The sequence below is a fragment of the Dendrobates tinctorius genome, unplaced genomic scaffold (genome assembly GCF_039654945.1).
Source record: "Dendrobates tinctorius isolate UK_male_01 unplaced genomic scaffold, ASM3965494v1 ptg000083l, whole genome shotgun sequence".
In the NCBI taxonomy this organism is placed as follows: domain Eukaryota; kingdom Metazoa; phylum Chordata; class Amphibia; order Anura; family Dendrobatidae; genus Dendrobates; species Dendrobates tinctorius.
The window spans coordinates 61,451-77,433 of record NW_027361751.1 but is presented as its reverse complement, the minus strand read 5'-3'; the positions used below and the strand labels follow the sequence as shown (position 1 = coordinate 77,433).

Here is a 15,983-nt window from a genome sequence, read left to right as displayed (position 1 = left end):
GAAATCCAGCTTCAAATTGTCTTTGAGCATGTCACATAGATTGGATCAAGTAGAGTTTGTGAGCTTAGAAAGGAGGTCTTGGCAATTTATTAAGTCCAAAACATTTTGGTACAAATGAGAAATTTCAATTACTGGAAATCTGAGGCTCCGATTAATTCTGTCATGGCTTAAGAAAATTCCCATACGTTTATGAGCAGTAGTGACCTGATGAGCTTTTACCATTCTCAATATCTATCTATCTATTGTAGTGCAGTGGTGTTCACACTGTGCAGTGATGAGGCAGTGACCCAAGCAAGTTCAAAAACGAAACATGTTTAATGTCCAAAAAGAAAGCTTGCACAGTGCACACTATGCTGTATCCTCCGGGTCGCAGCTGGGAAAATCAAATACAGTCCAGGACCGGCTGCGTGAGCAATGGCTCCTCCGTGTACGCTGGGGTGAGGGGGGGTGCCAGACCTTCTGTCTACGCTTGGCCCTTTGTTACCTCACACAGCGAGTGCTCTGCAGACTGACTGCTCTGTCTGCCCACAAGCTCTAAACTGACACATCCAAACTCTTCCTACATGGTTTTTTTTTTTTTTTTTCCTTTACTCCACTCTGTGGCCATGGGCCACTGGTAAGATCTGGGCTGGAGGAAACGAACCGGACCTCACTACCTTCAGTCAGCTTCATAAATAAAAGTCCATACCAGGTTTTCCTGGAAAAGCTCCTTGGTCAAAAAAAACACTTGACCAGGTTCAAGCTTACTTTTATTCTGCCTTGTGACTCATAGGCACCCTGCTGTGACCACAAGGCACGCCAGCAGATATAATATACTTTTGAGCGCTTTCTGGGGGACACATAGCGACCCTCGCATATAACTCTGGTCACTACCTCACACTATCTATCAAATCAAATTTTGTAAAATTACTATCCTGGTTTTAGGAAGTTGAACTTCTAAGAGTTGAACTAGAAGCTTCCCAAAGACAACTTGATGGAAAGGATGAAGCGCTGAAGATGTTACAAAACATGGTAAGTTGAAAAAACTGGCATCAGGGGGCACCATGTACACAGTGAGGATAAGACTATGAATATATAGTTAAGTACACGTAAAGGGAACCTGTGAACAGGTTTTTCCAATATAACATATGGCCACCACCTTTAAGGCCTCTTTTACAGCATTCTAGTAAGCTGTATACAGTTGGGTGAAAAGTGTTTGCCCCGTACCTGACTTCCAAATCTTTTGCATGTTTGTCACACTGAAATGTTTCAGATCACCAGACAAATTTAAATATTAGACAAAGATAACACAAGTAAACACAAAATGCAGTTTTTAAATGAAGGCCTTTATTAAGGGAAAAAGAAATCCAACCCTACAGGGCCCTATGTGAGAAAGTGATTGCCCTGACTCCCTTAAAACAAAATAACTGTGGTTTATCACATCTGTTACTACTACCTTTAACTGTTTTGGGGTTCAGAAACCTTGACGCAGTTTAAGGCCTCTTTCACACTTCAGGTTTTTACAATCGGTCACAATCCGCCAGGTTTTCTTTTGAGGATCCGTTTTTTTCCCCATTGACTTCCATTACTGGCGGATTGTGACGGATTGCCGTCCGTTGCATCCGTTTTTTTTGCGGATCCGCCAAAATTTGCTGTCCGTCACCATCCTCAAAGATTTGAAAACGGAGCTTGCAAGGTTTTTTTTTCTGGCGGATCCTCCAGACACTAATTTAACCCGAAATTCTTTCTGGGTGCCGGACACAAAAAAAAAAAAATCTCTCTTTCTCTTTCTCTCTCTCGCGCTCGCTCTCTCGCGCGCTCGCTCTCGCGCGCTCTCTCTCGCGCGCTCTCTCTCTCGCGCTCTCTCTCTCGCGCTCTCTCTCTCGCGCTCTCTCTCTCGCGCTCTCTCTCTCGCGCTCTCTCTCTCGCGCTCTCTCGCGCTCGCTCTCTCTATCGCGCTCTCTCGCTCTCTCGCTCTCGCTCGCTCTCTCGCTCTCGCTCGCTCTCTCGCTCTCTCTCTCGCTCTCTCTCTCGCTCTCTCTCTCGCTCTCTCTCGCTCTCTCTCGCTCTCTCTCTCGCTCTCTCTCGCTCTCTCTCGCGCGCTCTCTCTCTCTATATCTCTCGCGCGCGCGCTCTCTCTCGCGCGCTCTCTCTCGCGCGCTCTCTCGCGCGCGCTCTCTCGCGCGCGCTCGCTCTCTCGCGCGCGCTCTCTCGCGCTCTCTCGCGCTCGCTCTCTCTATCGCGCTCTCTCGCTCTCTCGCTCTCGCTCGCTCTCTCGCTCTCGCTCGCTCTCTCGCTCTCTCTCTCGCTCTCTCTCGCTCTCTCTCGCGCGCTCTCTCGCTCGCTCTCTCGCTCTCTCTCGCGCTCTCGCGCGCGCTCTCTCTCTCTATATCTCTCGCGCGCGCGCTCTCTCTCGCGCGCTCTCTCTCGCGCGCTCTCTCGCGCGCGCTCGCTCTCTCGCGCGCGCTCTCTCGCGCTCGCGCGCTCTCTCTCGCGCTCTCTCTCGCGCTCTCTCTCGCGCGCTCTCATAAAACTTGACAGACTGAACTTGTGAATGGCAAAGTTGTTTCATTATATCATATATAGGCAAAATCAGGATTAGAATATCAGAGGAAAAATATAATAAAATTTGTATTGAATATTTTCCCACAAACCTTTTATATTAATCGGCTCCGCTCCTCCTGCTCTATAGAAAACTCCAGATTTAACTATTTTCATGTTCCCCATCTTAATAGAATCGTTTCAGTTGATGCCATTTTTATTTTCTGGCTTGTAAATGCATGAGTGTCATGATTGTTGATATGGATGACTGTTATGATTGGGTCACCGAAGAGGAGAGCAAGCCCAAGCTAAGCCACAGAAAACCAAAGAGGTTGGTAACTAAGCGGATTGCAGACCCCTGATCCTATCCACACAACTAGCAGTAGCCGTGGAGCGTGCCTACGATTATCCTAGACGCCTCGTCACGGCTGGAGAGCTAACTAAGCCTAAAGCAAGAAAGGGTAAATCTAAACTGCCCCAGAGCAGACCCCAAAGGAACAGATAGCCCCCAAACATATATTGTCAGTGAGACCAGATGAAAACACAAACTCAGGCATTAAAATAGACTGAGCAAATGATGGGGCCCACACTGACTAGACAGGACAGGAAAGGAAAGACACTGTCTGCAATAACGCAAAAAAACCTGCAAAAAAGTCCAACATGTCTGATGCAAAAAATACTGAAGTCGCACGACTTTGCCCACTATATCAGCACTCTGGTATATTCTGAAAGCAAAGCAAAAAGAGGACAAAAACAAACTGGCACAAGCAGTAACATACGGATGGTGATTCAGCACAGCCCCAGCCGGAGCAGTCACTTGAGCAACTGCCGCCTGAAGTATCTTCCTCCCTAGATTTGCATCTGCTGATGCAAAGGTGTGGACACACTAAAACTTGGAAAGGTATACACTGATGAACAAGAGACTGCAGTCTGCTCTACAGAGCTGTAAGGTTGAAACCTGTTGAAGAGCTGCCCGGAAAGCTCTTGAAGTCCATGCAGAGTGCGCCCTAAGCCTGAATGGTGGAGCACTGGCACCTGCCCTATAAGCCTTGCTATTGTCTGATCCTAAGCCAGTGAGCAATGACCTCTGCCAGAGCATACATTGATGACCCTAAGGCATTTGAATGGAGCTGGGAGGCAGGCTTGTCTGCTCCACTTCTGGCTACATCCACCTATGTGAGAACCTCTCAGTGAGATGAGGCGAAGTAACTAAAGATGGGAGAGTAATCTCATTAAAGTGAAAAGGTGGAGAATTACGCTAAGGCAAAAGGAGGGAGCCCTATCATCTGGTCTAGAAGGCAGGAACTTGGCTTCTGGGAGTCTACATGATAGTCTTCCAAGGAGGACCCAATTTTTAATTGGTTGCATTAATACTGTAAGCAGACTATCCCACGTTACTGTGCCCCCCCCCCCCCCACCACAAATATGACTAACAAGAAAGGTCTTTTGTGCTATGCAGAGGGGATTGGGGACTTGCATACAGCTTACTAGAGTGCTGTAAACGAAGCATTAAAGCACAGTTGTTAACAATTCCGAAAAGAGGGAAGAATAGGAAGCAGGATGGATGAACACAGAACTTAAGCACATGCTAAAAAGGAAGAAAAAAATGTTTATAAAATGGAAAGAGGGAGGCATATCTAAAGAAGAATATAATGCTGTCTGCAGAACCTGCAGGGCACAAATCAGAATAGCTAAAGCTGAAAATGAATTGAGGCTTGCAAGAGATGTCAAAAGCAATAATAAAGGATTTTGGGGATATGTCAAAAGTAAAAGAAAAGTCAAAGATGCTATAGGATTTTTACAGGATGAAAATGATGAAATGGTAAGACAGGATGTTGAGAAGGCTGAACTTTTAAATTCCTATTTTGCATCTGTTTTCTCTCAGAAAGGAAATGTAACATCAACTGTTATTCACTGTCCTATTAAGGGAATAGAAGAATCCAGGATATCTATAAACAGAAAGATAGTGAGGAAACACTTAGCTAACCTAAATGAATTCAAGTCTCCAGGTCCAGATGAATTACACCCCAGAGTACTGAAGGAGATAGCAGAAGAAATTTTTGAACCCCTCTCCATAATCTTTGAAAATTCTTGGAGAACAGGAGAAGTGCCAGAAGACTGGAGAAGAGCAAATGTTGTTCCTATCTTCAAAAAGGGGAAGAAGGTGGACCCAGGCAACTATAGGCCGGTGAGTCTGACTTCTATACCAGGAAAGATCTTTGAACAAATTATTAAACAACATGTATGTCAGCACCTGGATAAGAATGAAGTGATTAAACAGAGTCAGCATGGGTTTGTAACTAATAAGTCATGTCAGACTAACTTAATTTCCTTCTATGACGGTATCACTGATTGGGTGGATCAAGGAAATGCTGTAGATATAGTATATCTTGACTTCAGCAAAGCATTTGACAAAGTCTCTCATACAATCCTTATTGAAAAAATGACTAAGTATGGAATGGACAAGGCAACTGTTAGGTGGATTCATAACTGGCTTAGTGATCCGACCCAAAGAGTGGTCGTAAATGGCTGCACATCCAGTTGGAAGAATGTCTCAAGTGGGGTACCACAGGGCTCTGTCCTGGGCCCTGTATTGTTCAACATCTTTATCAACGATTTAGATGAAGGAATTGAGGGTAAACTGATAAAATTTGCTGTTGACACAAAGCTAGGAGGGATAGCTAATACTAGAGAAGAGAGAGAGAGGATTCAAAAAGATTTAAATAAACTGGAGAAGTGGGCAGCAACTAACAGAATGGTTTTTAACAGGGAGAAATGCAAAGTACTACATCTGGGCAATAAAAATGAAAAAAGCATATATAGAATGGGAGGAATAGGGCTAAGTGACAGCACATGTGAAAAAGACTTGGGTATACTAATAGATCACAGACTGAATATGAGTCAACAGTGTGATGCAGCAGCAAAAAAGGCAAATGCAATTCTAGGATGTATTAACAGAAGCATACATTCTAGATCACGTGAAGTAATTATTTCCCTCTACTCCTCTTTGGTCAGACCTCATCTGGAATATTGTGTCCAATTTTGGGCACCACATTTTAAAAAAGACATCAACAAACTGGAGCAAGTTCAGAAAAGAGCGACCAGAATGGTGACCGGTCTTCAAACCCTGTCTTATGAGGAAAGGTTGCAGGATTTGGGAATGTTTAGTTTGCAAAAGAGAAGACTGAGAGGAGACTTAATAGCTGTCTACAAATATCTAAAGGGCTGTCACATTGTAGAAGGATCAACTTTATTCTCATTTGCACAAGGAAAGACTAGAAGCAATGGGATGAAGCTTAATGGGAGGAGACACAGATTAGATATTAGAAAAAACTTTTTGACAGAGTGATCAATGAGTGGAACAGGCTGCCACGAGAAGTGGGGAGTTCTCCTTCAATGGAAGTCTTCAAACAGAGGCTGGACAGACATCTAACTGGGATGATTTAGCAAATCCTGCTTTGAGCAGGGGGTTGGACCAGATGGCCCAGGAGGTCCCTTCCAACTCTACGATTCTATGATTCTAGGTGGTAGCCATACTTTATATTGGGGAAAACCTGGTGACAGGTTCCGTTTTAAAAGGGTTATCTGGGCTTGTGGCAAGTCTGCATTCACTCTATGTATGCATTCACTCGCGGGCGGCACGGTGGCTCGAATCCCACCAAGGACAAAATCTGCAAGGAGTTTGTATGTTCTCCCTGTGTTTGCGTGGGTTTCCTCCGGGCACTCCAGTTTCCTCCCACATTCTAAAGACATACTAATAGGGAATTTAGATTGTGAGCCCCATCGGGGGACAGTGATGATGTGTGCAAAATGTAAAGCGCTGCGGAATATGTTAGCGCTATATAAAAATAAAGATTTATTTATGTAACGGCACATTTCTGAATCCTCAAGAGTGCACACTGCATGCTGTCAGGATTCTCCGGCATTGCTGCCGTGATTGGGTGGTTACGTGACCACAGATATGCGACTTGCATCACCTGCCAACTAGATGTGCTCGGCCTCCCTTAACTCAAATAAATTTGAGCGAGGCCGAGCATGTGTAGTCGGAATGTGGCCCAAAATGTGCAAATCTCATACCTGTGGTCACATAGAGGAAACGAGAAAGCGCACCTTGTGCAGATCACAACAAACATGGGAGAAAAAAACCTCATAGTGAAACTGCTCTGAATAGGTTGTGCAGGCACAACACTGAGCAGAGTAGGGCAAGTAATCCACTGGCTGCTCCTCCACCATGCTGGACCCTGTGCAGAGATCCAGAAATGTAATCCAGGGAAAAGAGTAGCTGAGTATAGCTGTTGGTAAGGATTATTATGCCACCAAATGTATTAAAAGACTGCAATACTTGTGGTCACATGACCATCTGATTTCAGCAGCATACCAAACAGCCCCTTTAAGTCTCCTATACACATTAGGCTAATGTTGGCTGTTTTTATCAACGGATTTGGCTGATAATCCAATATGGTATGTGTTAATTTACATTAGTTTTTATCGCATGTTTGAAGTTTTTGTCTCTTCTTGGCATGCCTTGCTTTAGTGGGAACCTGACAGGTCCCTAATTCCCTAATGCCCTTCAATCCCCCAGCATTTGTATATTTATTGCTAAAGACTCTGCCTATCAAGCCCTTTATTGTGTTTGACGCCTGAACAGATGTTTAACAAGTGCCTTTATAAATTGTTTTTCATAGGTAAATTGCCCTCTAGACTAGTCGATGGATCATTTGTTTATGCAGACGAGTTGTTCCACTCAGCATGTTATCACACCCCTGTGGGCGTGATAACGTGATTTGCAAGAGTCAGCCTTATCTCCGGATCTGCTTTTTCTTTGCTCTAGCCAACTTTTGGTGGAGCTGCTTCATACTGGTGTGAAAAGTGAGCAAAAAAAATGTTTTCTGGCATAAATGTTTTGATGAATCGCCCCCTATTTGTTGGTGTAGTAAATCACTGAATGATTTTGGATGCGTTGTCTTTCATAGGCGATGTTTGATAAAGCCACGAGTCACACTAAGGTCATGCTTCAGAAAGCAGGAGATCATCGCAGAGCCCTAGAAAAGGTCAGTACCACACTAATGCATAGTGCATCTCTTGTAATTTTCTATAAATGGCTGTTAAAATTAATTTACGGCCTTGTTATCTATACTTAAAGGTCTGTTTCTGTACCAGCACCTCCAGGGTGGGATCAGCAACGTTCCGTGCAGCTGTCGTGGAACTACAACTTCCAACATGCTGCACAGTTGTGTGGGAACTGGAGTGCAGGATGCTGCTGACCTCTGGGGCTCTTATCTGACCCACTGGAGGCATTAACGTCACAAAATTTTTTTTAAGTTTCAGTATGTTAAGTTTAATCAAAGAGGAGATCCCAAAAGGGAAAAAAAAAACACCTGGTTCCCACGCTGCTATACTTAAACCTTCAAATAGAGGAAATCCAGTAGATTCTAGGAGTAGGTTCCAATATCAATGCTTTATGTACATCCGACCTGAGGAAGAGGTCATGGAATGGACCTCGAAACAAGTTGTCTTTGTATGTACCATGAAATAAAGCATTGATATTGGAACCTACTCCTAGAATCTACTGGATTTCCTCTATTTGAGGGTTGAAGTATAGCAGCGCGGGAACCAGGTGTTTTTTTTTTTTTTTTTTTTCCCCCCTTTTGGGATCTCCTGTTTGATTAATGGAAGCAGATGCTGTCTGTCTACACCCTTCTGCTGCAGCTTCATTATATGGGATTGAGTGTATTTAGTAGTTGTGGCATTACACAACCTCTGAGGGTGAGTACCCTGAACAATTCAATTTTTACTTATTATATCTGGTAAAGCCCTATGGGTGCGCTTTTGTGGTTTCTTTTATCTTTTTAGTATGTTAAGTTTAGCAGCTACTAGTACATCTTTCCTGGAGGTTGTCACCTTTTATGTGCTACTGAAAGGCTGATCTTCCTGGTGATAGTGGTCACATGCCACTCTTTAATTACACCTCACTTATTATGCAGTATGGTCAATAAGGGGACCATCCTTCACTAAGTGAGTATCGTGAATGGTTGGGGGATGGTTGGTCAAATCAGCGACTATCCCTTCCAGTATGCCCTATGTGAGATTGGGTGGAGAATATATTCAGAAAAACCCTTTTATGCGAAGTACACACGTTGAGTATTTGAGTGTTTTTGACCTCCGTATTTGTAAGCCAAAACCAGGAGAGGGTGATAAATACAGAAGTGGTGACGTGTTTCTTTTATACTTTTCCTCTGATTGTTCCACTCCTGGATTTGGCTTACAGATACTGAAGTGAAATACTGACCAAATACTGAACGTGGCCTTAAAGGGAACCTGTCTCCCCCCCAGGTGATTTTAACTAAAAGAGCCACCTTGTGCAGCACTAATGCTGCATTCTGTCAAGGTGCCTCTTCTAGTTGGGGTCCCTTCCACCGCTGAAAGAATTGTTTGTTTCTTGGGCATGCGCAGTTAGCGCTGCCCGTCGACTGACCTGTCATGATGTCTTCCTTCTCGCGCCTGCGTGGACGCGCGGCCCGAGATCCCGCCCCGCAGTGTGAATAAATCAGAGGAGACTGCGGGGTGGGATCTTGAGCTGCGCGTCCACACAGGCGCGAGAAGGAAGACATCATGTAATGTCAGTGGACGGGCAACGCTAACTGCGCATGCCCAAGAAACAAGATTGCAGCGCAGGCGCCGGGTAAATAACAGCGCTGAGGAGGCGTCGCACAGAATAATGGAGGAAATGACTGATGGCTGTGAGGAGTCTGTGTCTAGGGGGGAAAGACCTGCCCCCCGGACAAACTAGAGGTATGAGTGACAAATTATAAAAAGGATTCTTTCAGTGGTGGAAGGGACCCCAACTAAAAGAGTCACCTTGCATTAGTGCTGCACAAGGTGGCTCTTTTAGCTAAAAACGCCTGGGGGGGGGGGGGGGAGGTGACAGGTTCCCTTTTAAAGGGGTATTCCCATCTCCAAGATCCTATTCCAACATGTGGTATATACAGTATATGAATAATATTAGCAAATGCCTTCAAGCATATAGCAGTTTTTCTGATTCGTTATGTTTTTCCTCATGTGCAGGACCTTGGATATCCATGGTTACGACCACTGATATAGTGACAGTTAGTTAGCTAGTTGCTAGTGGTCATAACCATGGATACCTAAGGTCCTGCAATGCCTGGCCGTGAGTAAAGAGAAATGGTGACTCAAAAACTAGACTACATTTCTAACTGGAGGTATTTGATATAATATTAGCAACTACATATTGGGATGGGAACTTGGAGATGGGAATGCCCCTTCAATGACTTCTACGTCTTTATTTTAAGAAGAAATACTATCTAGTGGGTTAAACACACTGTAAGTCAATAGGAAAATACATACAATGTTTTTTTTTTTTTTTTTTTGTCATTTTCCAAACTCTACATTCTTTGAATATGCGATTTGTCGTCTTCTTTTTTTTTTTTTTTTTTTTTTTTTTTTCAAAAGGCTTCACTATAGGAAAAATATCAACACATGACAAATGCATTTATGACAATAAAAAGCCACAGAGGAAATAAATGATTTCCCACCCTTGTTTCCCACTATGAATTTTACATTGGAAGGGAACTAGTTGATAACCTCATTATTAGAGGTATTTGTAAGATGGGTTCACACTTGTAACCTCAAACCACAGTGTACAACCTCCTCAGACAGCCGCTTCCCCTCTGGAAAATGCGAATGGTCTGTTTGAATGGAGACCACAAAATGCTTATGTTGGGGGCAACCTCCTCAGACAGCCGCTTCCCCTCTGGAAAATGCGAATGGTCTGTTTGAATGGAGACCACAAAATGCTTATGTTGGGGGCTTCATCAGAGAATAGCTGCTAAGTACGGGGTCCCCTGACATTGACACCTCCTAAGATCAGGGCCTTGTTTGGACAACTGTTCTGTTGTAACGGTATCTCACAGCTAGACAACCCTTTAGAACACTATTTGCTAATATGACATAATAGGATGCATTTGCCGTCATGCTTCTGATACCCAAGTTCTAATTCAGTGTTTAAATTGGACTCCTCACTGAGTAGAACCGCCCACTGGACTCCTATGCATATAAACACCTGGGAGTTCAATGAATCAAAAGCAATTTTTGCTAAAACTTTTCCCATAAAAATGTCTATCAATCTGATTATCTCCCCCTGCTCAATAACATCCTGCCTGCAGAACAGATGCCATTTTCAACATGACTGGTCCCTTTTTATGATATGCACTTCCCATAGCCCTGAACAATGGCTGGCAGCCCTATATATATACACATTCTGCCGTCTTACCCAGTTGGCAGAACATTCATGGTTCCCTTTTGTGAAGAAACCATGGTAAGAGGTCATTCTGACTGTGGTATTGGTATCAATTGCTGTGGTTGTTGACCGGTCACCTCCCGTCCTCAGGGTGATCACAATCTCCATTCCTGACTTTCCAGCATTGTTCTCACGAGAGTCGCCTTTTTGCACAACTACAGTACATATCTCCCATACATGTAACCTGGCAGGACCTTTACAATCCATCAGTCACCACTGTCGGCCTTACGCTGATGTATGGTTAATGAACAGGGAAAGCAAACAATGAGTGTGCATGGGCGCTGTGTGAAATACCGGAGTATAAAAGACAATGTTTTTAAGTATGGTGGTTTATTATTTGGCCTTTGTGTCTCTTCACATAGGAGATAAATGTTCTGCAGTGGGAAATTGAGTTTGATCAGGTGAGGCTTAAAAACCTGGAGGAGTCCTGGAAGGAGAAGTATGAACGGTGCGTAAGTCGTGTCCTGGGATTATAATATTATAAACGTTTCATGGTTGTGGTGTGAAAATAAGTCACAAGAAAAATATTGATAAACATTATTAAAGGGAATCTGTTACCAGGTTTTTGCCATCTAGTTTGAGAGCAGAATAATCAAGAGCTAGTCCCGAATTCCAGTAATATGACACTTATTGGGCTCGTTACTGTAGTTTTGATAAGAGATTTTCACTAGATAACTAGTAAACTTACTGCCATATTTATTCGGACTCCCATGACGGCACCAAGAGAGAGGGGATCCGCCCTTCAGGAACAGGAAACCTACAGATACAAAAGGGCGGTACCTCTCCCACGCATCAGTTGGTTTCGTGTTCCTGAGGGGACGGGATCCTACAGACAGATCCCAGGCCGGCCGGTACAGGTAGCGAGGGGGTCTCCTACCTCGGCCTGCTGCGGAGCTCCTAGAGGACGCCACGGTGGCCCAGGATGGGTGGCACGGCGGTGGCGTGTGCAGCAGGGAGCGGTGTCCGGAGGGTGTCCATCTCCGTAAAAGAAGCCGCCGCCGGTATGTATGCCCCCTGGGGGCTCCCAGCTCCGGTGGCGGGGGGGCCGGCGCGTGCAGGGTGCTGAGGCCGGGGAGCGCTGCATACTGGAGCGCCCCGGCGTCCCGTGTGACTTCCGGTCACGTCAGAGTCGCGGTGACGTCAGGGGGCGGAGCCTGTGGCACTTCCTGGTCGGCGGCGCCACTGCGCAGGCGCGAGGACACAAGATGGCGGCGCCCATTGGAGAGACGCCGGTAAACACCAGTTCACCTGCCAGGAGCGGCGCCAGCTGGGGAGGGGGGCCCTATTAGGAGGGGGAGGGTGCGGCAGGAGGAAATCTGCTGTCCGGAGGAGGGGTATATAGGCAGGACCCTAGATGGGTGCCATGCCTTGGCCACATTATTGCACGCAGTAATGGAGAGCGATCAGCAGCAACGGCGGCAGCAGCGACAATCATCACAGCCGCCCCTGGATGACCTTTGGCAGGTCAAACAAAAGAAGAAAGAGTCCCGTGACAGTAATGAGCGTGCAGGACGAAGTGACCAATCCAGTCATAAAGGCTCCTCTAGGCGGACAGGAGCGTCGACTGAGAAAAATCCCCCTCATTCTCCGGTACTTAATTGTGGCACTGGTAAGTGATCTTCGTGAATGTTCACTCAGTGACGGGGCCTTCTTCTATGTTTTATTCTAGGGGAAGAAAGCTACGAGTAAAACCAAACACAGGGAATGCGCATTCTGTGCATGCCCGTTACCAGCCTCATGCCCCAAAAAGTTGTGTCCTCCCCTGTATCCAGCAGACAGTGGCGGAGGAGTCGCCCGTGGTAGCTGCGGGTTTAAGGGACATAGTCAGGGCAGAGATGAAGGAAACCCTAAAATCCCTGTCCCAACCAGAAAGCTTAAGGGGTGGGGACCCTGTGGAGTCTGATTCCTCGGCAGAATGGAGGAGAAGTAAGGGCTCCCAGGTTTCATCTCCCTCGTCGTCCTCAGAAGAAGAGGACTCTGGTCGGTTTTGTCTGCCGCTTGACCGAGTAGACAAGCTAGTAAAAGCAATGGAAGAGGAGGAGCCTAAGCCTCAGTTATCCATGCAGGATGTCATGTTCGGGGGGCTGGAGTAGAGGAAGCGAAGAGTCTTCCCATTGAACAAAAAAATTCAGGATCTGATCCGCAGAGAGTGGAAAAAAAACAGATAAAAGAGGGTCGCTACCACCAGCCCTCAAGCGTAGATACCCCTTCGATGATCCGACGGTGAACACTTGGGACAAGGCCCCCAAATTAGATGCGGCAATTGCGAAGGCGTCAAAAAGATCCTCACTACCCTTTGAGGACATGGGGTCCCTTAAAAATCATTTAGATAGGAAGGCAGATACCTTCCTTAAAAGTACCTGGGAGATGGCAGCCGGTTCCTTAAGACCAGCAGTAGCATCAACATGCACGGCCAGGTCCATGATGGTCTGGTTGGACCAGTTAGTCGCAGTTAAAACAGGGAAAGTCTAGACAGACAATTCTTGGGGCCCTACCAATAATCCAGGAGGGCGCAGCCTTCCTAGCGGATGCCTCGGCTGCTGCAGTAAGAATGGCCGCCAGGGCAGCAGGACTCTCTAATGCGGCTTGTTGAGCCCTGTGGCTAAAGTGCTGGCAGGGAGACATTCAATCCAGAGCGAAACTCTGTACTATCCCGTGTGAGGGGGAATATTTGTTCGGAGCAGTCCTGGACGAACTGCTTGAGAAAGCCGGGGACGATAAGAAAAAATTCACAAATCTTTGGTCTGCATCCTACCGACGTCCATTTAATAGGAGATTCGGTCAGGGGAGAAGGCGCAATCCTTCACCTAATAGAGACCGTCCCAGATGGGAGGATAGAGGAAGAAAAGGTACGGGCTTCATGTTCAGGCGCTCGTCGAGAGAACGAAAGAGACCGAACCAATGACTAGCAATTCCTGTGGGGGGTAGACTGTCATCCTTCCTCCCAGCATGGTTACAGATCACCAATAGTGACTGGGTGCGGAATGTAATATCCACCGGGCTCAGGTTGGAGTTCAGTCATGTTCCACGGGATACCTTTAAACCAACTCCCTTAAGATCTTCACCCCTTGAACAAGCTGCTTTAGAAGCGGAGGTCTTGAGCCTGTGCCTGAGAAACGTCCTGGTAGAGGTCCCGGAATCTGATAGAGGTAGAGGTTTCTACTCTCCCTTATTCCTAATCCAAAAACTGGATAAAACATTTAGAACGATTATTAATTTACGTTTCCTTAATGAATTTTTGGTTAATCACACCTTTAAAATGGAATCCATCAATTCTACAAATAAAAATGCTGTTTTTGAAGGGTGTTTTATGGCAGTCGTGGACTTGAAAGACGTGTACTATCATGTACCTCTCCACGCAGATTTCCAGCAGTTCCTTAGAGTGGCAGTTTCAATAGACGGTATAGTCCGTCATTATCAGTATAGAGCCCTTCCCGTTGGTCTCTCAGCAGCGCCCCGGGTATTTACGAAGATAGTAGCCAAAGTTATGGCACATTTGCCGGAAGTTGATATCTTAATTGTCCCATGCTTAGATGATTTTTTTGATTGTGGGAAATTCGGTGGGCCATTGTCTATCCGAGATAGAGAAAGCTAAGTTCAGATTAGACAACCTTGGATGGATAATAAATTACGAGAAATCCCGATTTCAGCCCTTAAGGGTCCAGAAGTTTCTAGGCTTACTGTTAAATTCAGAAACTCAGCAGTGTCTGTTACCATTAGATAAATTACAACATATACAGCAGCAGGTTCTTCGGGCAATTGATAAACCCTCCATGACCCTCAGGCAGGCCATGTCTCTGTTAGGCTCTCTAACCTCATGTATCCCAGCGGTCAAGTGGGCACAATTCCACACTAGGGCCCTTCAGAAAGACGTCCTAGTTAATAGCAGGGCCTTAGAGGGCTCCCTACAGGGTCAAGTATTGCTAAGCCCTTCGACTCTTACATCTCTTAGGTGGTGGCTCGATGACGGAAACTTATCCTCGGGGGTGCCCTGGGTGACGCAGATAACCCACATAATAACCACAGACGCTAGCCCTTTGGGTTGGGGGGCCCATATGGGGGACATAGTGGTACAGGGACATTGGGACTCCGATGCTGAGACCTCATCTAACCAGAGGGAGCTGTTGGCGGTTAAAGAACTCATTATGTACCTACAGGGCCATCATGTGAGGATACTCTCGGACAATCAGGTAGCAGTAGCCTATGTCAACCACCAAGGTGGAACTCGCTCCGACGCCCTGATGCGGATAACGGAACGTCTCCTTCAGATAGCCGAGAAAAATTTTCGATCTTTAACTGCGCTCCAAATCAGGGGAAAAGACAACATGAAGGCAGACTTTCTAAGCCGCAGGGCCCTAAAGCAAGGAGAATGGGCTTTAAACACGGATATTTACAACCAGATTGTCCGCAAGTGGGGTCAGCCGGAGGTAGACCTCTTTGCCAGCAGAGAAAACAGGAAAGAAAAATCGTTCTGCTCTCTGAATCCCAGGGAAAATCCACTGGCAGTGGACGCCCTCCTGATAAGATAGGACTTCTCTCTAGCATATGCCTTTCCGCCATTAAACCTCCTACCTCTGGTAGTAAGGAAGATCAGGGAAGATCGGGCAAGGGTCATATTAATTGCCCCCTTCTGGCCCAGGAGGATCTGGTTCGCATGGTTAAGGACCATGTCTGTATGCGATCCCTGGGTACTGCCGAACCTTCCGGATCTCCTCTACCAGGGGCCAGCCAGTCAGCCACTCACAGGTAGCGGGACTCCATTTGACGGCGTGGTGTTTGAGAGGACACTATTAAAGGATAGAGGGTTCTCCAAAATGTAATTGATACCCTCCTGAAAAGCAGAAAACAAACTACCACAAATATCTATGCTAGAATCTGGAGGTGATTCCTGTCCACCTTTCAGTTTGATGTCAGGGACGGAATTCCCACAAAAGAAATTCTGGAATTCCTCCAGAGGGGTCTCGAATTGGGTCTCTCCACAAGTACATTAAAAGTATAGGTTTTAGTCTTAGGGGCCCTGTTTGCATGTGATATTGGCAACAACTATTGGGTAGCGAGGTTCATCAAAGCCGCGGCTAGATCGAGACCCATACACAAAGACAGATGTGTACCATGGTACTTAAATTTAGTCCTTACAGCCATGACA

The 15,983-nt window shown here is 45.9% G+C and overlaps 1 protein-coding gene across 2 annotated transcripts in view; it reads left to right on the top strand.

Annotated features, from left to right (window-relative positions):
• CCDC125 (coiled-coil domain containing 125) overlaps nt 1–15,983 on the top strand; it is an 84,887-nt gene that overhangs the window by 32,929 nt on the left and 35,975 nt on the right. For both annotated transcript variants that reach the window (XM_073584020.1, XM_073584021.1), the window contains exons 4-6: nt 925–1,011; nt 7,494–7,571; nt 11,200–11,285. In XM_073584020.1, the coding sequence (XP_073440121.1) occupies nt 925–1,011; nt 7,494–7,571; nt 11,200–11,285 (251 nt within the window). The remainder of the gene's footprint in view (nt 1–924; nt 1,012–7,493; nt 7,572–11,199; nt 11,286–15,983) is intronic.